At 41.9% G+C, this 25,262-nt stretch overlaps 1 protein-coding gene across 1 annotated transcript; it reads left to right on the top strand.

Annotated features, from left to right (window-relative positions):
- Nucleotides 1–611: 611 nt before the first annotated feature.
- On the top strand, nucleotides 612–23,347 carry CAV3 (caveolin 3). Its single transcript, XM_075184136.1, has 2 exons — nucleotides 612–841; nucleotides 22,476–23,347. Exons 1-2 carry the CDS (start codon nucleotides 731–733, stop codon nucleotides 22,815–22,817), a joined length of 453 nt encoding a protein of 150 aa, XP_075040237.1. The 5' UTR covers nucleotides 612–730; the 3' UTR covers nucleotides 22,818–23,347.
- The last annotated feature ends 1,915 nt before the right edge of the window (nucleotides 23,348–25,262 follow it).

Genomic DNA, 25,262 nt, shown 5'->3' with positions numbered 1-25,262 from the left:
CAACAGAGCCAAATGCCCACCACCAGCAATATATGGTATATACAATCACGTTACATGATGCATTACTACAAGGGTAGCGCATAATAGATTAAAAAAGGCTTCAATTTAATTTAATTTAAAAGAGCACTAAAAAATAAGTTCGTGTTTGAACAATTTAATCGCCTCAGACATCAAAACGATTTTATCACTAAGTGTGTGGGCGGATTAAGCAATCCTTTTCCTGTGCATGCTGGATATATCAAATGTATCAGATTTAGGTTTGTTCTGTGTTTATAACAGATATCTAATGAGAATATTGCTTGTGAAAAGATCTATTAAAGTTCATAAAATATTTGCGGGTAAGTAACAAAACATATGTGTGACTATGTGTCTACTATAACAGGTAATTGTGCAGAAAAAGGTTTTGGAACCTTTAGTAACTAGACCTCATTTTCTAAACTGCACCAGAATAATTGGTTGCCGTGGGTTACAGCACTTGTCATGCACATTCACTGTCTATTATCTGCTTGTCCTGGAGTGATCCTGGGGGATTACTTTCAGCTGAGAGATGACCCTGAGCCCACTTCAGCTATGTCAGGCAGCTGTTCTCTGGCTTCCAGAGAGGTCTCACATGTCAGAAAGAAACAGCCGGTACCACTCGGTAAACCTCTTTCTGAATCCAGATCCCCGCGGGCGAGGGGTAGTTACCGGCTGCAGGGTGGCTCTGGGGTAAGGGACAGACACTGGGATAATGGCCGAGGAACAATCTTACTATGAAGAGAGAATCTCCAAGGACATTCTCACCAAAGAGATCGACCTGGTGGACCGAGACCCCAAGAGGATCAACGAAGACGTGATCAAGGTCTAATTTATTTCATTGTATTAGTGATCTGCTTCTTGATGATTAGGATGCGTTGGATATGTAGATAAAACATATAGTTCCATGTTTTTTTAATGTTATATACCTGGCTGATCTCATCCATCAAAATATTTTATTTATTAACGTTAAGTTTCTCCTGCAACATACTCGTTTCATCCATGCCAACCTAGAATGAACATTGTAAAGGTGTACAGGAGTATTCTCTTCATGCCCAGTCGTATGCGCTTGGCTTAGTCCATCTGTAATGATGCAGAATCCCCGCACAGGTGCTATTTTGTGTCCACTTTTCGCACTCGCACCTGGTCTTACCGGGGAGATGTGTTGGCCAAGATGGGGGCGTCCGTGTGGGTGCAAATGTTTGCACTGGGTAACTGGATTTGGGCCAAGACATGGAGCCAGAGCGGAGCAGATGCTTTTTTTTTTTTTAGCTATGTCCAGGAGCAGGGCCATATTTTCCATTGGGCACGATGGGCAAGTGCCCGGGGGGGGGGGGGGGGGCCCATATGCAGGGCTCTTGATTATAATAAATAACCCTGCAAAAGAAAAAACCTGCTAAAAAAAACCTTCAAGGGTCACTGAGCAAGTACATCTATCTATCTCTATCTCTATATATCTATATCTGTATCTCTATACATCTATATCTATATATGTAGGGGCCCCGGTGCACTGCTTTGCCCGGGGGCCCATAATGTTGTTAAGATGGCCATGTCCAGGAGTGGAGCTGAAATGATGACATCAGGATGGAGGAGAGCTTAACTTTGGTTGGACAATTCCACCAAATATTCACTGAATATTAAACCTACAAAAAAAATCAAATAAATTAAAATAACAGCTCAGGAACAGAAAGCCGGAGCTGTGTGGAGCAGCTCTGAAACTGTCACATGGGTTCTAGAGCAGCTCTGAGCTGAAAATTTATGCTGGTTCTGGAGTCAGTCTGGAGGCAGAGCTGGCAAACCCGGAGAACTGCCGACACGCGCTGGGTGAATGGGGGGGGGTCCCTCCTTGGGTATGGATCAAACACATGAGAGTATTTATATGAGAGAGGGCACATTTATAATAAACTACTTAATCAGTCCCCTCCTAAGGGTGACCTTGAAATGCGTTAGACGAACAAGAGAGTGAACCTGTGCACATAGAGAGACACTGCGGGACCTCACTCTTTGTGGTTCTTAAATGATCCGCTCTGGGCCTGATTCATTAAGGAAAGGAAAGCACAAAAAAGGAGTAACTGTGCCCCCGGGTGAAACCATGTTATATGGGGGGGGGGGGGAAGGGGTAAATATAAAATGTGAGGACAGATGTATAGTTGGGGTAGGACGTGTCCTAGATCAACTTTATATTTCAGTGTAAAAATAAAGCTATCAGGTATTTGTGTGTTACATGAAAAAACAGCCAGTATTTATCTTATGTGCAAAATAATAAACTAATTTGCACCCTTTGTATTGTAACATGGTTTGTCCAGGAGAAAAGTTACTCCTTTTTTTCCCCTTACTTCCTTAATGAATCAGGCCCATTGTGTCTATTTTCCAGGCAAAAAAGATTGTGGCCTAGATTTACTAAGCTGTGGGTATGAAAAAGTGGGGATGTTGCCTATAGCAACCAATCAGATTCTAGCTTTCATTTATATAGTGTATTGAACTAAAATGACAGCTAGAATGTGATTGGTTGCTATAGGCAACATCTCCCCGCAGCTTAGTAAATCTAGGCCTGTGAGCTCTTCAGCTTCTGAACTTTAAAAAAAACTAAAAAAAAAAACCTACTGATAAAACATTGAAATCTGTCGATCCAAATGTTCTAGCTGGAGACAGTGTGAAGAAGGTCGCGCTCTAACAATATCCCAGACTGCGGCATTCATTTTATCTTATATTTTTATCCAGTGTTTATAGAGAGCAGACTTATTACACATGTTACACAAATACTGCACACATTACACACATGTTGCACACATATTATGTACATGTTACACACATATTACGCACATGTTACACACATGTTACACACATGCTACACCTGTTACATACACATTACACACATATTACAAACACATTACATACATGTTATGCACATATTACACACATGCTGCACACATATTACGTACATGTTACACACATATTACGCACATGCTACACATGTTACATACACATTACACACGTTACACATATTACAAACACATTACATACATGTTATGCACATATTACACACATGCTGCACACATATTACGCACATGTTACACACACATATTGCACATGTTACATATATTACAAACATATTACACACATGTTACGCACACATTACACACGTTACACACATGTTACACACACATTACACATGTTACACATATTACAAACATATTACACACATGTTACGCACACATTACACACATGTTACACACATTACGTGCACATGTTACGCACATATTACACACGTTACACATATTACACACGTTACACATATTACACATGTTACACATATTACGTGCACATATTACACACATGTTACACCGAGCTGTACAGAGAACATGTAAACACTCATATCAGTTCCTGTTCCAGTGGAGCTTAAAGTCTATTTTTGCACCATAGGTGGAAGCTGGGGGGATCCTCTATAATTAATAAATATGGGTATGATTGAAAAACAAAGAGAATTATGATTAATTTCTATAAATTTCAATTAAGATAAAGTTTCAGACGTATCGTTCGCTACATACACAATAGGTTATTAAATGCTTCCCTGTTACCCCTAAGTTCTTCTAATAAACTCAGCTCCTCGTTGTAACACATACATGTGGCCGGATACACTGGATACACTGGTTGAATTTTGCTACATTTGAAAATGAACTAACTTGTGTTGATTTATGGCCGTGCTACTGTGGAGTTAACTCTTTAGCCGCTGAAGGCTCTTTAACCCCTTCCCGTCGCCACGTGGACTCCTTCTCACTTCTGTATGACATAAATAATTGTACAAGTAGGTGACTGTTACTGCCGTCCTACATTTTCATTTCACTGCAGATATTTGGAGCGTTTAACTTAAAGAGTGACTGCATCTGTGTCCCAGGACACCAGTATTACATAGATATGAAAAAGCCACCAAATCTAAATATTAATTAATCATCTAAGAAGAGGTAATTTTGTAACATTCACAAATATGTATGTAAACATGCATAGGACTTTAGCATTGTATGTTGCCATGTAATGTGTGAGCTACTGTTCTCCGTTATCAGCCATATCAGACTCTAAAAGAGTAAACGAAGCCTCACACAATAGACTTACAGACAAAAATCCCCCCCCCCCCCCCCATACATCGCAGACTTACTGTGATTATGTATGTTATGTTCTGATAAGCTCCTTTTGCATAAATATCTTGCAAATTAGAATTTTTTATTTGGTTAAGTGGCCTTTTAAATTGCTTTAACTACAAACTTTCAGCCCAATAATAGCTGCTGATATCACGCAGTTGCTGAGCCAATGAGATAAGGAAAATGGAATGAGATTGAATCAGGAGCATTAATAAGAGCGGTAACCTTGTACTGAACGATGCTCTACAGATTCTCTTCATTCCAAACAGCCTTCGTGAATATTATAATAATGATTCTTCCACCTGCAGCAACATAAACTACAGACATGAATACAAAGAGGGAATTATTGCGTTGACTAAACTGAACATTATCGAAGAAAATCCTCTCGTGGCTTCAACTGCGTCCGAGAAAAAAAGACGCATTCTGCGCAATATGGTGATTCGCGGCTATAAGTGTGAGGAGTCGCGCCCGGCCTCATGTTGAGGGCATGCGCAGTAGTGAAAAAAGAAACTACAAGTGGTAGCGCTGGTATATCTTACAATAGCATCATTTATTACATGTAAGAAAACACATACATGTAGTTTGATAAAAGACGCTCAGTGAGCCTTTTAAAATGCACCATGCAAAATTGAAGCATTTAATGATGACAACTGGAAGAGATCCCAAAGTCCACTATTAGTGATAGGTCTATGAGAAAGGAAGATATCCTGCACTATATCCCTGGGTACAGAAATCCAGTCACACAAATGCGGCATTAATGATAAATATGTTCAGCAGCAATGAATTGTTTACATGGAGTCCTAAAACACTATGGGCCTGAGTCATTAAGGAGAGTAAAGCATAAAAAAGGAGTAACATTTGCACCTGGGCAAAACCATGTTGTATTGGAGGGGGAGGTAAATTTAAAATGTGAGGCAGATTTATAGTTTGGGTAGGGCATGTCCTAGATCAACTTTATATTTCAATGTAATAATAAAGCCAGCAAGTATTTGTGTGCTAGATGAAAAAACAGCCAGTATTTAACTTATGTACAAAATAATAAACTGATTTGCACCCCTTACATTGTAACATGGTTTGTCCCAGAGAACATTTACTCCTTTGCTTGCCTTAATGACTCAGGCCCTAGGTGTAGAAAACGTCTCCTTTCAAACAAATAGGACAATAATTGCACCTTTAAAGGGATAATCTTATATCCTGGTTTCCTCCTTCCATTCACCATCAGATCCTTATGATGAAGGCAACTGTAGACTGTAGTTTGCAAAGATCTCAAAACTCCAAGTCCTTTATTATATCAAAAGAAAAAAAATTGTATATGCGAAAAACAAATAGAGGTGTATATGTGCCCACCAGCGTCTTCCAAACGCGTTTCTCCCCCCTTTAATGGACGGTTTCATTAGAGGTAGAATGCTACTGGACCAGGTAACTTTTATATCCCCATTAAGCACATAACAGACATGTAAGGAGCGCAATCACTGCAAGATGCAGCAGGTGACAGCTGATATTGGCTCACAGTTTTGTAAGTCTTTCAGGAGCAGTTCCCACCTGGTATCGGATTCCCTGTTCTCAATACCAACGCGTTTCGATTCTGTGAATCGTTCTCAAGGTGCGCAGTAGTGAAAATAGTATTTTAGGCTACGCAAATGGACTCTCTCCCAACTCTACATGTGTATTTACCTGTACATATGTCATATAAACTTATATCTGTGTGTGTATAAAAGTCTGCCCGTTCTATCCAATGTGTTGGGCCCCTATAGTCGTGGCACTGTCACCTACACTTTATTTATATATCAACACCAATAATTAACTGGTCCTGAAGGACTTTTGGCTTGTATAACCACTGACAGTCTTAGTGATGTTACTCTACGAGGAGATTAATACATTCTTATCTCCAACGAAATAGTGGCCCAATCCTTAAAGAGAAAAAGGTGCCCCCTAGTGTAAAATTTATGACTTGCAACTTTATTTCAACCAATAAAAATTGTGCATCACATGAATGATCCTAAACAGCTCATCTCTATAATATAGCAAGCAGTGTATGTCATATAGATCTCAGCTCCTTGTATTCAGGCAATGTGACCAACGCGTTTCATCCCTTTTGGGATTTCCTCAGTGGGTATTAATCAGACTCACTACTTTGATTCATCGTGGTGCCATTGTTGACGTAGATCCAGTGTAATGTGGCAGGTGAAGCAGCCTTTAGTGTATCTACATCAGTGAGACAAGCACTGCACTGATAAGATACAAAATATTGTAGTAGGAGCTATATTTGTGAAGACTGCGCAAAGGAGAGAATTGTCGCAACCTTGTCCTGCCCTCCGGGGATGCGAGAGACTATCAGTAGTATAATTACTACCTGAACAGGTCCTTAGGATCTGATAGGGTTATGTTTATTGTGTGTGTTTCAAGAACCAGGGTTCAAAGGTCAGCCCAACCCTCTGGGGGCATTAACGACGATTACATTGTGTAAGACATTTCTTGCATGTTATTTCTCAACACAACAGGAATATTCATTCATTGGAACTAGAGATGGTCACTGACCCCCGTGTTTTGGTTTTGGATTCGGTTTTGGATCTGGATTACCGTCGTGTTTTGGTTTTGGTTTTGGTTTTGCAAAACCTCCATTGCGTGTTTTGGTTTTGGTTTTGGTTTTGTTTGGTTTTGTTTTGCTATTTTTTGGGAAAATCCATGTTTTTGGGCCTAAATTAACCCAATTTAGTGCTCCAACTGTTTTAGAGACAAGTAATCTAATTGTTGAGGTAATAAATCATCCCAAAAAACAGTTTAATTCTTCGTTGGTAGGCCTATTCTACACACAAAACAGATTGTCTTCCTCTCCATCTATGCATATTGGCAATGCAGCCATCGTCTTTGAATGTATATTACACCCTACACTTATAGTTAAATATGTAAAGAAATGGAAAAAGCCAGTTTGGTTTCTGTCTCTCAAGGCCCCCCTCCACTTGTATAAAATACCAAAAAATTCAGCCATTATAGACTGTACAATATTAATTGACATGGAGAAAGCCAGTTTGGTTTCTGTCTCTCAAGGCCCCCCTCCACTTGTATAAAATACCCAAAAATTCAGCCATTATAGACTGTACAATATTAATTGACATGGAGAAAGCCAGTTTGGTTTCTGTCTCTCTAGGCCCCCCTCCACTTGTATAAAATACTAAAAAATTCAGCCATTATAGACTGTACAATATTAATTGACATGGAGAAAGCCAGTTTGGTTTCTGTCTCTCTAGGCCCCCCTCCACTTGTATAAAATACTAAAAAATTCAGCCATTATAGACTGTACAATATTAATTGACATGGAGAAAGCCAGTTTGGTTTCTGTCTCTCTAGGCCCCCCTCCACTTGTATAAAATACTAAAAAATTCAGCCATTATAGACTGTACAATATTAATTGACATGGAGAAAGCCAGTTTGGTTTCTGTCTCTCTAGGCCCCCCTCCACTTGTATAAAATACTAAAAAATTCAGCCATTATAGACTGTACAATATTATGAAAAATGGACAAAGCCAGTTTAGGGTCACTCTGTCTATGACACCCTACCCTTAAGGATAAATTGCCCTAACAGCAGCCTTTCAAGATGGTATGTGATATGGAAATGCCACAAGTCCCTTTCCTCTTTGGGGGTAGATTGCACCCTACACTTACATAGAAAGTTTTAAAAAGATGTTATCGGCATCATCTTCAGCTTCATCCTCACCCTCATCAGTGTTATCGTCATCATCACAGACTATCAATTCATCGCCGCTTGAATCCGCCATTAGAGAACAGTCAGTGCTTGCATGTCTTGGATGGTGAAGGCCTTCCTCGTGGAAGATGTAGTTCATTTTTATAAACATCATTTTCTCCACATTTTTGGGAAGTAACCTTCTACGGCGATCACTGACTAAGTTCCCTGCTGTGCTGAACACTCGTTCAGAGTACACACTGGAGGGTGGGCAGCTTAGGTATTGCAAAGCAAGTTTGTACATGGGTTTCCAAATAGCTTGCTTTTCTTCCCAGTAAGGAAAGGGACTGTCTGACATTTCCATATCAACTACCTCTTGAAAGTAATCCTCCACCATCCTTTGCATGTTTATACTCATATTGGATGGACTTATGGGCAAAGTGACACTTTTTTTTGAAAAATCCTTCAAACCAGCCCAGATGTTAAATTGTTCTCGTCTGCCCCCTGTGTCTTCCCTGCTTCTTTTTTGGAAATTTAATTTTTTACGAGCAACAGCTTGAGAAAGTGAAGGAGGACACGTCGTCAAGCCGAGGCCCAGTTCAGCGGCCAACTTGCTGAGCAATAGCTCCTTGCAAAAGTTCACATCTCGCTCATTTACAAGTAAAGACTCAATGTAGGTTTTAAACCTTGGATCAAGCACAGTGGCCAAAACGTACTGATCCGAGTTCAAGATCTTAATAACTCGAGGATCATTGTGAAGCGAATTAAGTACTTGATCGACAAGGCCAACATACTTTGCTGAATTGCTTGCTTTCAGCTCCTCCTTCATTTTCTCAAGCTGCTTTTCCAATAGTCTAATTAAAGGAATGACTTGGCTCAAACTAGCAGAGTCTGCACTGACCTCACATGTCACAACTTCAAATGGTTTCAGCACCTTGCACAGCACTGAAAGGATTCCCCACTGTGCAAGAGTGAAATACATCCCCCCTCCTTTCCCAATGTCATGACTTGTGCAATATGCTTGGATGGCTTTGCGCTGTTCCTCCATCCTCTGAAGCATGTACAGGGTGGAATTCCACCGAGTTACCACCTCTTGCTTAAGTTGGTGGCAGGGCAAGTTAAACTGCTCTTGGAGCTGCTGTAATCTCCTACATGCTGTGGCTGAATGCCTGAAATGGCCTGAAATTTTACGGGCCACCGAAAGCATCTCCTGCACCTCACGGTTGTTTCGTAGGAAGCTCTGCACCACCAAGTTGATGGTGTGAGCAAAACAGGGAATATGTTGGAAATCACCCAGCTGTAATGCTCGCACTATATTGTTGGCGTTATCTGAAATGACATACCCTGGGGAGAGTCCGAGTGGTATAAGCCATGCATCAATCACATCTCTCAGTTTGCGTAACAAATTGTCAGCCGTATGCCTGTTAGTGAAGCCGGTGATACAAAGAGTGGCCTGCCTGTGACAAATGTTACGTAGTGGTGTACATGCTGCTGCTGTTCCTGCTGGTGAAGGTGAATGACCAACCCAGTGGGCTGTCACAGTCATATAGTCTTTGGTTTGGCCACTTCCACTTGTCCACATATCTGTGGTTAAGTGAACAGTGGGCAGAATGGCATTTTTCAGCGCAATCTCTACATTTTTACACACTTTTTGGTATAGTTGTGGAATAGCTTTACGGGAGAAATGGTGTCGCGATGGAATTCTGTAACGCGGACACAAAACCTCAATTAACTGTGAAAAACCAGCTGCGTTTATGGTGGAGATTGGACGCAGATCTAACACTAACATTGCAGCCATGGCGTCTGTGATTCGCTTGGCGACTGGGTGACTGCTGTCATATTTGCTTCCCCTCGCAAAGGATTGTTTCACAGTTAATTGCTGAAATGTAGGACTGCTCATTTTATTCACCTGCCTCTGGGATGACGATTCACCCCCAGCAGCAGCAACAGCAGCAGCAGGACTAACGCTTTCTTCAGAGGAATCAATAATAGTGCCGGAGTCATCCAGCCTTAAGTGGGATGCCGGGCTAACTCCGAGCGCTACTGAGGATATTGATGAGGATGGTGTGGTGGGTGTATTTTGTGGCCGTCGGTATGTCGGTGAGCGGAGGGTCTTAGCTGATGAGGGAGTGCTTGTATTCTTTTGGGAAGAACTTTCAGCTTTTCCCAACACTTTGCCATGAACTCTCGTTAAATGGCGTAACATAGACGAGGTTCCAAGATGGTTAAGGTCCCTCCCTCGACTGACTGTGGCTTCACATACACTACAAATGGCTATACAATTGTTGTCTGGATTTGGGTAGAAATAATTCCACACATAAGAAGTGGATTTTTTTGTTTTATGCCCAGGCATGACAATGGCCTTTTTCTTGTCACGTGCCAGAACTGCTGCCACTGGTGCAGGACTTACACAAACAACCTCATCCTCATCAACATCCTCATTAGCGCCCTCGTCGCCTACACAAATCTCCCCCTCATCCTCTTCTAATTCCAAAGTGGCATCCTCAATTTGGGTATCACCGGCTACACTCGGGCTATTAAGGCACACATCAGCAGAATGCTCACGATTAGACATCCCACTGTTGGATGGACTCTCCACAGGGATTGTTGTCATTTGTGAATCAGAGCAAATATTCTCCTGTAATGCCTCACTGGTATCTTGCAGCTCAGCTTTGACGCGTAACAGTAGTTGTGCACCAATTGTAGGCTGGGTAACTTTTTGGGATCTGCCACTAATAGCCAAAGGTGAAGGCCTCATTCTCTCTTTGCCACTGCGTGTGTAGAATGGCATGCTTGCAATTTTTTTTTTATCGTCACTTAACTTTTGCTCAGTTACACTTCGTTTTCGCTTCAATACAGTAAATTTTTTTTTGGTTTTTGTTTTTTGCACTAATTTGAAAACACTCTGTTGTTTGACATCGCCTTGGCCAGATGACGTACTGGGAACACTAACATCAGGACTGGTGACAGAACCTGGTTGCTCATTTAGATCATATGTGGACTGCTTTGAATCCATTGCGTAGATACTGCTGACAGATATGACTTTTGACAGCCAGAAATATTAATGCACAATTAGGGAGGACACCCCAAAAACACTGAGGAGTGCTAAAATTTATTGAGTAGATACTGCTGACAGATATGACTTTTGACAGCCAGAAATATTAATGCACAATTAGAGAGGACACCCCAAAAACACTGAGGAGTGCTTAAAATTATTGAGTAGATACTGCTGACAGATATGACTTTTGACAGCCAGAAATATTAATGCACAATTAGAGAGGACACCCCAAAAACACTGAGGAGTGCTTAAAATTATTGAGTAGATACTGCTGACAGATATGACTTTTGACAGCCAGAAATATTAATGCACAATTAGAGAGGACACCCCAAAAACACTGAGGAGTGCTAACATTTATTGAGTAGATACTGCTGACAGATATGACTTTTGACAGCCAGAAATATTAATGCACAATTAGGGAGGACACCCCAAAAACACAGAGGAGTGCTAAAATTTATTGAGTAGATACTGCTGACAGATATGACTTTTGACAGCCAGAAATATTAATGCACAATTAGAGAGGACACCCCAAAAACACTGAGGAGTGCTTAAAATTATTGAGTAGATACTGCTGACAGATATGACTTTTGACAGCCAGAAATATTAATGCACAATTAGAGAGGACACCCCAAAAACACTGAGGAGTGCTTAAAATTATTGAGTAGATACTGCTGACAGATATGACTTTTGACAGCCAGAAATATTAATGCACAATTAGAGAGGACACCCCAAAAACACTGAGGAGTGCTAACATTTATTGAGTAGATACTGCTGACAGATATGACTTTTGACAGCCAGAAATATTAATGCACAATTATGGGGGACAACCCAAAAGCGCTGGGGAGTGCCAAATATGAAGAAAAAATAATAAACCTCTATCCTCCTCTCTGCACTAGCGATTTTGGTTAGAGCAATTGCAAGAACAATATTGTATTCTTTCTCTGTCCCTGCTCTAATTAGCCTATGACTACACCCTGCTCTCTCCCTCTGTCAAATGGCGATGGATTGCTGTGGAGGCGTGTATTTATAAAGTTGAAGTATCGCGAGAACCGAGTCCCGAGATCCGACGACGTCACAATGACGTTCGGCCTCGATTTGGATTCGGAATTGGCGGGAGAGTACCGAGCTGCTCAGCTCGGTACTCGGATACCCAAAGTTCGGGTGGGTTCGGTTCTCGGAGAACCGGACCCGCCCATCTCTAATTGGAACAATGTAACTTTCCTGCCAAAGTATGATTACAAACATACAAGGAATTAGTCAGAGTATTTCTTTAGTATGGTTTTAATCTTAAAATGTTTCACATTAAGTACCTGAAAATAGCTAGATTTTAGAGCCAATCCCCCTTTCCCTCCTTCCTTCCACATTCCCCCTTTTTTTGCCTGTGATGCATAAAACTTTATGTATTGATCAAGTCATTAATTAGCTCCCAAAAAAATTTCTGTCTGGCCCTGTAATTCCCTATAACGCTGACCCTGCTGTGTGTTATATTATTCTAACCGTTTTGTATGTGGTATTTTAAGATGCACAATTTGGAGGTAATATCCTTATTCTGAGCAACTGTCACTGTGCCTTCATGTCTAATTCCTTTCTTCCCCCCCGCAGGTCCCTGACCCTCTCGATATACTTAGCCCGCTCTTCACATTTATATATATTACGGTCTCTAAATAGCTCCTGAAATGAGATCCTGGTCCACACTGTACACTATATTAACTCTCCAGATTGTCAGACTGTTTCATATGAAACTTTCACAGTGACACCCTGGGGACACTTCTGTCATCCCAAGAACGATTCATAAGTTTCACAGATTGTTTTCTATGAGATGAAGTTTGTACGTCTCATGGTAACTGTGTACATGGATCAAATATTAAAAGTCGATTTTAATATGTCATCAATACCAACGCGTTTCGATTCTGTGAATCGTTCTCAAGGTGCGCAGTAGTGAAAATAGTATTTTAGGCTACGCAAATGGACTCTCTCCCAACTCTACATGTGTATTTACCTGTACATATGTCATATAAACTTATATCTGTGTGTGTATAAAAGTCTGCCCGTTCTATCCAATGTGTTGGGCCCCTATAGTCGTGGCACTGTCACCTACACTTTATTTATATATCAACACCAATAATTAACTGGTCCTGAAGGACTTTTGGCTTGTATAACCACTGACAGTCTTAGTGATGTTACTCTACGAGGAGATTAATACATTCTTATCTCCAACGAAATAGTGGCCCAATCCTTAAAGAGAAAAAGGTGCCCCCTAGTGTAAAATTTATGACTTGCAACTTTATTTCAACCAATAAAAATTGTGCATCACATGAATGATCCTAAACAGCTCATCTCTATAATATAGCAAGCAGTGTATGTCATATAGATCTCAGCTCCTTGTATTCAGGCAATGTGACCAACGCGTTTCATCCCTTTTGGGATTTCCTCAGTGGGTATTAATCAGACTCACTACTTTGATTCATCGTGGTGCCATTGTTGACGTAGATCCAGTGTAATGTGGCAGGTGAAGCCTTTAGTGTATCTACATCAGTGAGACAAGCACTGCACTGATAAGATACAAAATATTGTAGTAGGAGCTATATTTGTGAAGACTGCGCAAAGGAGAGAATTGTCGCAACCTTGTCCTGCCCTCCGGGGATGCGAGAGACTATCAGTAGTATAATTACTACCTGAACAGGTCCTTAGGATCTGATAGGGTTATGTTTATTGTGTGTGTTTCAAGAACCAGGGTTCAAAGGTCAGCCCAACCCTCTGGGGGCATTAACGACGATTACATTGTGTAAGACATTTCTTGCATGTTATTTCTCAACACAACAGGAATATTCATTCATTGGAACTAGAGATGGTCACTGACCCCCGTGTTTTGGTTTTGGATTCGGTTTTGGATCTGGATTACCGTCGTGTTTTGGTTTTGGTTTTGGTTTTGCAAAACCTCCATTGCGTGTTTTGGTTTTGGTTTTGGTTTTGTTTGGTTTTGTTTTGCTATTTTTTGGGAAAATCCATGTTTTTGGGCCTAAATTAACCCAATTTAGTGCTCCAACTGTTTTAGAGACAAGTAATCTAATTGTTGAGGTAATAAATCATCCCAAAAAACAGTTTAATTCTTCGTTGGTAGGCCTATTCTACACACAAAACAGATTGTCTTCCTCTCCATCTATGCATATTGGCAATGCAGCCATCGTCTTTGAATGTATATTACACCCTACACTTATAGTTAAATATGTAAAGAAATGGAAAAAGCCAGTTTGGTTTCTGTCTCTCAAGGCCCCCCTCCACTTGTATAAAATACCAAAAAATTCAGCCATTATAGACTGTACAATATTAATTGACATGGAGAAAGCCAGTTTGGTTTCTGTCTCTCAAGGCCCCCCTCCACTTGTATAAAATACCCAAAAATTCAGCCATTATAGACTGTACAATATTAATTGACATGGAGAAAGCCAGTTTGGTTTCTGTCTCTCTAGGCCCCCCTCCACTTGTATAAAATACTAAAAAATTCAGCCATTATAGACTGTACAATATTAATTGACATGGAGAAAGCCAGTTTGGTTTCTGTCTCTCTAGGCCCCCCTCCACTTGTATAAAATACTAAAAAATTCAGCCATTATAGACTGTACAATATTAATTGACATGGAGAAAGCCAGTTTGGTTTCTGTCTCTCTAGGCCCCCCTCCACTTGTATAAAATACTAAAAAATTCAGCCATTATAGACTGTACAATATTAATTGACATGGAGAAAGCCAGTTTGGTTTCTGTCTCTCTAGGCCCCCCTCCACTTGTATAAAATACTAAAAAATTCAGCCATTATAGACTGTACAATATTATGAAAAATGGACAAAGCCAGTTTAGGGTCACTCTGTCTATGACACCCTACCCTTAAGGATAAATTGCCCTAACAGCAGCCTTTCAAGATGGTATGTGATATGGAAATGCCACAAGTCCCTTTCCTCTTTGGGGGTAGATTGCACCCTACACTTACATAGAAAGTTTTAAAAAGATGTTATCGGCATCATCTTCAGCTTCATCCTCACCCTCATCAGTGTTATCGTCATCATCACAGACTATCAATTCATCGCCGCTTGAATCCGCCATTAGAGAACAGTCAGTGCTTGCATGTCTTGGATGGTGAAGGCCTTCCTCGTGGAAGATGTAGTTCATTTTTATAAACATCATTTTCTCCACATTTTTGGGAAGTAACCTTCTACGGCGATCACTGACTAAGTTCCCTGCTGTGCTGAACACTCGTTCAGAGTACACACTGGAGGGTGGGCAGCTTAGGTATTGCAAAGCAAGTTTGTACATGGGTTTCCAAATAGCTTGCTTTTCTTCCCAGTAAGGAAAGGGACTGTCTGACATTTCCATATCAACTACCTCTTGAAAGTAATCCTCCACCATCCTTTGCATGTTTATACTCATATTGGATGGACTTATGGGCAAAGTGACACTTTTTTTTGAAAAATCCTTCAAACCAGCCCAGATGTTAAATTGTTCTCGTCTGCCCCCTGTGTCTTCCCTGCTTCTTTTTTGGAAATTTAATTTTTTACGAGCAACAGCTTGAGAAAGTGAAGGAGGACACGTCGTCAAGCCGAGGCCCAGTTCAGCGGCCAACTTGCTGAGCAATAGCTCCTTGCAAAAGTTCACATCTCGCTCATTTACAAGTAAAGACTCAATGTAGGTTTTAAACCTTGGATCAAGCACAGTGGCCAAAACGTACTGATCCGAGTTCAAGATCTTAATAACTCGAGGATCATTGTGAAGCGAATTAAGTACTTGATCGACAAGGCCAACATACTTTGCTGAATTGCTTGCTTTCAGCTCCTCCTTCATTTTCTCAAGCTGCTTTTCCAATAGTCTAATTAAAGGAATGACTTGGCTCAAACTAGCAGAGTCTGCACTGACCTCACATGTCACAACTTCAAATGGTTTCAGCACCTTGCACAGCACTGAAAGGATTCCCCACTGTGCAAGAGTGAAATACATCCCCCCTCCTTTCCCAATGTCATGACTTGTGCAATATGCTTGGATGGCTTTGCGCTGTTCCTCCATCCTCTGAAGCATGTACAGGGTGGAATTCCACCGAGTTACCACCTCTTGCTTAAGTTGGTGGCAGGGCAAGTTAAACTGCTCTTGGAGCTGCTGTAATCTCCTACATGCTGTGGCTGAATGCCTGAAATGGCCTGAAATTTTACGGGCCACCGAAAGCATCTCCTGCACCTCACGGTTGTTTCGTAGGAAGCTCTGCACCACCAAGTTGATGGTGTGAGCAAAACAGGGAATATGTTGGAAATCACCCAGCTGTAATGCTCGCACTATATTGTTGGCGTTATCTGAAATGACATACCCTGGGGAGAGTCCGAGTGGTATAAGCCATGCATCAATCACATCTCTCAGTTTGCGTAACAAATTGTCAGCCGTATGCCTGTTAGTGAAGCCGGTGATACAAAGAGTGGCCTGCCTGTGACAAATGTTACGTAGTGGTGTACATGCTGCTGCTGTTCCTGCTGGTGAAGGTGAATGACCAACCCAGTGGGCTGTCACAGTCATATAGTCTTTGGTTTGGCCACTTCCACTTGTCCACATATCTGTGGTTAAGTGAACAGTGGGCAGAATGGCATTTTTCAGCGCAATCTCTACATTTTTACACACTTTTTGGTATAGTTGTGGAATAGCTTTACGGGAGAAATGGTGTCGCGATGGAATTCTGTAACGCGGACACAAAACCTCAATTAACTGTGAAAAACCAGCTGCGTTTATGGTGGAGATTGGACGCAGATCTAACACTAACATTGCAGCCATGGCGTCTGTGATTCGCTTGGCGACTGGGTGACTGCTGTCATATTTGCTTCCCCTCGCAAAGGATTGTTTCACAGTTAATTGCTGAAATGTAGGACTGCTCATTTTATTCACCTGCCTCTGGGATGACGATTCACCCCCAGCAGCAGCAACAGCAGCAGCAGGACTAACGCTTTCTTCAGAGGAATCAATAATAGTGCCGGAGTCATCCAGCCTTAAGTGGGATGCCGGGCTAACTCCGAGCGCTACTGAGGATATTGATGAGGATGGTGTGGTGGGTGTATTTTGTGGCCGTCGGTATGTCGGTGAGCGGAGGGTCTTAGCTGATGAGGGAGTGCTTGTATTCTTTTGGGAAGAACTTTCAGCTTTTCCCAACACTTTGCCATGAACTCTCGTTAAATGGCGTAACATAGACGAGGTTCCAAGATGGTTAAGGTCCCTCCCTCGACTGACTGTGGCTTCACATACACTACAAATGGCTATACAATTGTTGTCTGGATTTGGGTAGAAATAATTCCACACATAAGAAGTGGATTTTTTTGTTTTATGCCCAGGCATGACAATGGCCTTTTTCTTGTCACGTGCCAGAACTGCTGCCACTGGTGCAGGACTTACACAAACAACCTCATCCTCATCAACATCCTCATTAGCGCCCTCGTCGCCTACACAAATCTCCCCCTCATCCTCTTCTAATTCCAAAGTGGCATCCTCAATTTGGGTATCACCGGCTACACTCGGGCTATTAAGGCACACATCAGCAGAATGCTCACGATTAGACATCCCACTGTTGGATGGACTCTCCACAGGGATTGTTGTCATTTGTGAATCAGAGCAAATATTCTCCTGTAATGCCTCACTGGTATCTTGCAGCTCAGCTTTGACGCGTAACAGTAGTTGTGCACCAATTGTAGGCTGGGTAACTTTTTGGGATCTGCCACTAATAGCCAAAGGTGAAGGCCTCATTCTCTCTTTGCCACTGCGTGTGTAGAATGGCATGCTTGCAATTTTTTTTTTATCGTCACTTAACTTTTGCTCAGTTACACTTCGTTTTCGCTTCAATACAGTAAATTTTTTTTTGGTTTTTGTTTTTTGCACTAATTTGAAAACACTCTGTTGTTTGACATCGCCTTGGCCAGATGACGTACTGGGAACACTAACATCAGGACTGGTGACAGAACCTGGTTGCTCATTTAGATCATATGTGGACTGCTTTGAATCCATTGCGTAGATACTGCTGACAGATATGACTTTTGACAGCCAGAAATATTAATGCACAATTAGGGAGGACACCCCAAAAACACTGAGGAGTGCTAAAATTTATTGAGTAGATACTGCTGACAGATATGACTTTTGACAGCCAGAAATATTAATGCACAATTAGAGAGGACACCCCAAAAACACTGAGGAGTGCTTAAAATTATTGAGTAGATACTGCTGACAGATATGACTTTTGACAGCCAGAAATATTAATGCACAATTAGAGAGGACACCCCAAAAACACTGAGGAGTGCTTAAAATTATTGAGTAGATACTGCTGACAGATATGACTTTTGACAGCCAGAAATATTAATGCACAATTAGAGAGGACACCCCAAAAACACTGAGGAGTGCTAACATTTATTGAGTAGATACTGCTGACAGATATGACTTTTGACAGCCAGAAATATTAATGCACAATTAGGGAGGACACCCCAAAAACACAGAGGAGTGCTAAAATTTATTGAGTAGATACTGCTGACAGATATGACTTTTGACAGCCAGAAATATTAATGCACAATTAGAGAGGACACCCCAAAAACACTGAGGAGTGCTTAAAATTATTGAGTAGATACTGCTGACAGATATGACTTTTGACAGCCAGAAATATTAATGCACAATTAGAGAGGACACCCCAAAAACACTGAGGAGTGCTTAAAATTATTGAGTAGATACTGCTGACAGATATGACTTTTGACAGCCAGAAATATTAATGCACAATTAGAGAGGACACCCCAAAAACACTGAGGAGTGCTAACATTTATTGAGTAGATACTGCTGACAGATATGACTTTTGACAGCCAGAAATATTAATGCACAATTATGGGGGACAACCCAAAAGCGCTGGGGAGTGCCAAATATGAAGAAAAAATAATAAACCTCTATCCTCCTCTCTGCACTAGCGATTTTGGTTAGAGCAATTGCAAGAACAATATTGTATTCTTTCTCTGTCCCTGCTCTAATTAGCCTATGACTACACCCTGCTCTCTCCCTCTGTCAAATGGCGATGGATTGCTGTGGAGGCGTGTATTTATAAAGTTGAAGTATCGCGAGAACCGAGTCCCGAGATCCGACGACGTCACAATGACGTTCGGCCTCGATTTGGATTCGGAATTGGCGGGAGAGTACCGAGCTGCTCAGCTCGGTACTCGGATACCCAAAGTTCGGGTGGGTTCGGTTCTCGGAGAACCGGACCCGCCCATCTCTAATTGGAACAATGTAACTTTCCTGCCAAAGTATGATTACAAACATACAAGGAATTAGTCAGAGTATTTCTTTAGTATGGTTTTAATCTTAAAATGTTTCACATTAAGTACCTGAAAATAGCTAGATTTTAGAGCCAATCCCCCTTTCCCTCCTTCCTTCCACATTCCCCCTTTTTTTGCCTGTGATGCATAAAACTTTATGTATTGATCAAGTCATTAATTAGCTCCCAAAAAAATTTCTGTCTGGCCCTGTAATTCCCTATAACGCTGACCCTGCTGTGTGTTATATTATTCTAACCGTTTTGTATGTGGTATTTTAAGATGCACAATTTGGAGGTAATATCCTTATTCTGAGCAACTGTCACTGTGCCTTCATGTCTAATTCCTTTCTTCCCCCCCGCAGGTCCCTGACCCTCTCGATATACTTAGCCCGCTCTTCACATTTATATATATTACGGTCTCTAAATAGCTCCTGAAATGAGATCCTGGTCCACACTGTACACTATATTAACTCTCCAGATTGTCAGACTGTTTCATATGAAACTTTCACAGTGACACCCTGGGGACACTTCTGTCATCCCAAGAACGATTCATAAGTTTCACAGATTGTTTTCTATGAGATGAAGTTTGTACGTCTCATGGTAACTGTGTACATGGATCAAATATTAAAAGTCGATTTTAATATGTCATTAATGTGAAGTTATAGATCAGGCCTGTCCAACCTGCGGCCCTCCAGGTGTTGTGAAACTACAAGCCCCAGGATGCTTTGCCAGTAGACAACCTGTTGATAGCTGAGGGCATGCTGGGACTTGTAGTTTCACAACATCTGGAGGGCCGCAGGTTGGACAGGCCTGTTATAGATCATCATCATCACCATTTATTTATATAGCGCCAGTAATTCTGCAGCGCTGTACAGAGAACTCACTCACATCAGTCCCTGCCCCATTGAAGCTTACAGTCTAAATTTCTTAACACACACACACACAGAATAGGGGCAATTTTAAGAGCAGTCAATTAACCTACCAGTATGTTTTTGAAGTGTGGGAGGAAACCGGAGCACCCGGAGCAAACCCATGCAAACACGGGGAGAACATACAAACTCCACACAGATAAGGCCATGGTCAGGAATTGAACTCATGACCCCAGTGCTGTCAGGCAGAAGTGCTAACCACTTAGCCACCGTGCTGCCCATCTCAGTGCAGTTATGTATCTAAGTGTTTTGCATTAATAATTAACCCACAAATAATCATAATGATATGTAACTCCCATATGTAGCGTAAATCAACAATATGCTTTAGTAATTTGGCAGCAACCTTTCTTGGCCGTACCGCTAACATAAGGTAGGCGATTACAGCAATGTAACATCAACACAGAACATCAATATATTACTTTAGTAACATTATATAGTAGGGAGCAGTCATTATTGTGGTTCTCTGTTGTTAAGTTTAGGTTATTCAAAGATTACAGGGTAAAAAAAAAAAACAACTCCATTTCTACACCCTCCGTGAAATCATTATATTAATTACTGCACAGGGCTCAGCCACTCCCCATGTCAGGACGTTTCTCTAATCTACAGCACTGACGGAGAGCAGGGGGGACGACGGTGATTAGCATATTAGCCGGAGTAATTAGCATATTAATGTCACGTTCCACAGGAGCTTGTTCCAGGGGGCGGAGGGGGGTACTTTCGTCACAGATATTGCCAGAATAGACACGCTGCTGAAATTACAAATTGCGTTACATAAGGAATGGTTACAAAGATAGTTGTTCTGATTAGCCCGTCTGCCACGGTTCTTTTCAAGTAAAATTATTATTTTCATGCCTGCTGTAATCAGATCCCATCTCCGAGCATTGTTTGCTGCCGCACAAGGCTTTGATTGGAAGGAGAAACAGCTGAGCGAGGAGCTGTCTGGCAGAAACACACAACGTCGATGCTTTGATTGTATTTATAGTCTTTAATGACAATCTGCTAAAGTAAAACCCATTTAGCTGCCGGAGGGACCCGCGACATACGTGGAGGAGGGCGGTCGGTGGCCCTGCAGGGAGAGAAGGGGTTAAATTGTACCTGCCATAGAGGCTTCAAAGAGCATTGGGGAAAGTTGCTCAAACTTCTGCTGGAGAGGAAACTCTTTCATGTCACTCAGAATAACTCACAATGCTCTTTGAAAGACGTTATCATAGAACTGCTGAATATATAATCTGTCGGATAATTATACGCTCCTGCTCGTCTGTAGGGGTGGGGTAGGATTAAAGTATTTTTTATTTCTGCATTGATAGATACAGTGGGATTCATTGGAGGCCTGTGAGTTTTATAGTCTACATAATGCTGAATATTCAACGAATGTGAGCGTTAATCTGGTCATACAGGGTTAATCTGGTCATACATCCTATAATAATTGTTATTAGATGATATATTTTTAGAGCACCAACATATTACGCAGCTCTGTACAGATAATACATTGGCGTTTGCGGTCTAAATTCTCGCAGACACATACAATAGGGTTCAATTTCATCAACGGCCAATTAACCTACTGGTATGTTTTTGGATTGTGGAATGAAACCCACTCAAACACAGGGAAAACATGCAAACGCCACACATATAGGGCGAACCCGTGGCCCAAAGCTGTGAGGCAGCAATGCTAACCACCGTGCAACCATGCTGCGAATGTAGTCATTCAGCTCGATGGAAAATTTTACCCCACATGGAAGGGCAACATTTTGGGCACAAGATTGTAACTTGGATTTGGAATGGAGACATTGGTGGGAAAAAAAACCAACCCCTTTAGTTATAAGTGATCTGGTTCTCTTCCCAGATTATTAGGGTGAAATTCAGTTATCAGGACATGATGATCTACAACCCAGGGGGGGGTCAGTGCTATCAGTGATAGCAGAAAACCGTGCACCAGTAGGGCCAGTAATATTTATAATGGGCACCTAACCGTGACATCGTCATGAACGCCTCTCCTTGCACTCAGCGTGGGAAATAATTCTTTGGTCTTTAATGATTTAGGGCCACTGGTTGCGTGGGCGCGCTGTGAGTGTAATACTAGGCAGGTATTGATGGTGTAATATTGATGGTGTAATATGGGTGGGTACTGCTGGTATATTAAGAGGATAGCTAGTATATTATAAGGCACTGCTGGTATAACCAATGTGTGGGTGGCACTGCAGGACTAATGCTTGCTGGTGACTATGGATCTCAGAGGCGAGAAGCCCCAAACGTCTCCCCTGCGTCAGGCCGGTTCTGTATTAGGGTTTGTGACTGACGGTATGCCCTATGACATATATAACACATAACCTATTTATGTTCCTTTTTGCTGCAGGTGGACTTTGAAGATGTGATCGCAGAACCTTACGGCACCCACAGCTTTGATGGCGTCTGGAAAGCCAGTTTCACCACCTTCACCGTCACAAAATTTTGGTGCTACCGGCTGCTCTCTGCCCTCATTGGAATACCCCTCTCCGTCATCTGGGGTGTCCTATTTGCCCTTATTTCATTTTGCCACATCTGGGCGGTGGTCCCCTGCATCAAGAGCTACCTGATAGAGATCCAGTGTGTTGGCCGGACATGCTCTCTGTGCGTCCACACCTTCTGCGACCCGCTGTTTGAAGCGTTGGGTAAGGTCTTCAGTGCCATCAAAGTTACTCTTCAAAAGCAGGTGTGACCAGCTCATAAGTCACCATAACTCTACCTCTGAGGCCATCCAACCCGGGCCAGCTTTGCCAAACGGAAAACACCTGCAAAATGCAATGGGACGTTTTCATTTTATATCTGTATTTTTCTACCATTTTGCAACAAGTTATTACTTCCATTAATGTTTCCTGTTGTCTATACTGAGTGCCAACCTAAAAAAAATGTTGCTTATTTTCTATTAGCTCACGTTCAGTACATTTTGGTTTCGTTTAAATTGTAACCATTGCCTAGACATAATAGAGACGGCTAATTTGGACGCATAACCAATATTCATAAGATAACAGCCTATCGGTTCACTAGGAAGCAGCGATGTCAGTAGTGAATTGACAAACTGGAATTTCATGAATATGTTTATGTTCACTGTGTATACTATGTGTAGGTGACTTGTACATTTTAAGTTAATGATATAAAACATTGTACTTCTATCTGTCTGCAGCGTAGGCCATAATTATAGCCGCTCTGTGTACAGATTCCTGTAATAAATCATTATTATTAATCATACCTTTAATGTCTCGAGTGCTAATGTGATGTCCTCCCTTCACAAGAGTTCAGTTGTTTTACCTAAATTGCATGTTGTTTATGGACACTGGAAACCTATTATGGAAACTACACTCAGATGCTACAAAGTGGTTTCATCAAGTGTGACACAGATTGACGCAGTATAAGTCACATTCCGCAAATGATAATAAGATGATTTGGATTTTTGTGTTATTAACTTTTCTGCTGCATTCTTGTGGTAACATACGAATATTGTACTCTATTTCACCTATCTACCTGAGCCTGAGGTTTCAGTAGACATGTATCAATTCAATTAGAAATGATAGTCATCTGAACACTCACTTCCCTTCCCCTCCTTTCCCTTCCCCTCCCTTCTCCCCTTCCCTTCCCTTCCCCACTCTTCTCTTGCTTTCCCTTCCCCACCCTTCTCTTCCTTTCCCTTCCCCCCTTTCCTTCCCCTCCCCTCCTTTCCCTTCCCCCCTGTCCACCCCCTCCCTTGCCCTCCCTCCCCCTTCCTTCCCTTCTCTTCTCCTCCCCTCTTCCCCCCTTTCCTTCCCCTCCCTTCCCCCCTGTCCATCCCCTCCCTTCTCTTCCTTTCCCTTCCCCTTCCCCTCCCCCTCCCTTCCTTTCCCTTCCCCCCTTCCTTCCCCTCCCCTCCTTTCCCTTCCCTACCTTTCTCTTCCTTCCCCTCCCCTCCTTTCCCTTCCCCACCCTTCTCTTCCTTTCCCTTCCCCCTTTCCTTACCCTCCTTTTCCTTCCTTCCCCCGTTTCCTTCCCCTCCCCTCCTTTCCTTCCCCACCCTTCTCTTCCCCTCCCTTCCCCCCTGTCCATCCCCTCCCTTCCCCCCTTCCTTCCCCTCCTTTACCTTCTCCTCCCCTCTTCCCCCCTTTCCTTCCCCTCCCTTCTCTTCTCCTTCCCTCTTAATCCTTTACATTGGAACTTGCCAATCATCGGCCACTGTGGCATCTTTGTACTTTGTTGCAACCATATTGTTACACTATTTAATACAGCTGAATTAACCCTTATTGGTGCAACGTATCTGCCAACATTCCCATTAGGACAATGGGGACAAATGAGGCCATTCCCTGATTCACCCAAATCATGTCCAGATGTAGGGGCGCAAAAATGTTGTTTTTCAAGAGTAGGACAACAAAACATTGATGAACAAACTGAACAAATATTTCAAATAGACTTACTATCAATTTGGAAATATAAATTAAGACGTAACACCCCCTCTTCTATGTATACATGACCTCCAGGGCAGATATAAATAATATTATATATACATATACACAGAGGATGTAAGTACATGCTGCATCCTATGAACAGGTTGTGCCAACGTCCAGGAGATAATGTGTTACCAAAGCAAACACACAGTTATTTTGGAAAATATTCTCTACTTAGCTGCCAAAATATTTCCACAAATACTTTGAAGAGGCCCCGCTTACTGCGGCCCAGTCATAAATATTGTCACACCAGATACTTTATGTTTCTGTTACCAGCAACAGTGTGAAATAAAGAATAAACTGAACATAATCATTATAAATCTTTGTGAAGAACATAAGTAAAGAAAAGGTCCTCAAACCACTAGTTGGGCGGACGAAGCGTTTCTGCTATTTGCACAATAAACGGTACGGTATAACCCTATGCAACTGACCAACCAGATCTTATTTTTTTGTCCCCACTGGGTGATTTTATTACCTCTTCTTATCATAGAGCTTCACGGTCCCAAAACCTCTCCATGCATGTAATAAATGAGTGTAATAACTGGTTTAAATCCTTATGTCTATCCCAAGCATGTTTAAATTGCTCTATTGTGTCAGCCTCTACCACCTCCACTGAGAGGCTATTCCACTAGGCAACGGAGACGCCAGCCGCACATCCTGTCAGCGGTCAGAACAGCTGACCGCCGACTCCA

The sequence above is a fragment of the Mixophyes fleayi genome, chromosome 8 (assembly GCF_038048845.1).
Source record: "Mixophyes fleayi isolate aMixFle1 chromosome 8, aMixFle1.hap1, whole genome shotgun sequence".
Taxonomy (NCBI): domain Eukaryota; kingdom Metazoa; phylum Chordata; class Amphibia; order Anura; family Limnodynastidae; genus Mixophyes; species Mixophyes fleayi.
This window is presented reverse-complemented; position numbering and strand designations above follow the sequence as displayed.

Excerpts from the sequence above, each read along its gene's own strand:
- CAV3 (XM_075184136.1), top strand. The coding sequence starts at position 731 with ATGGCCGAGGAACAATCTTACTATGAAGAGAGAATCTCCAAGGACATT. Across the intron at positions 842-22,475 it reads TCAACGAAGACGTGATCAAG|GTGGACTTTGAAGATGTGAT; the intron begins GTCTAATTTATT and ends TTTTTGCTGCAG.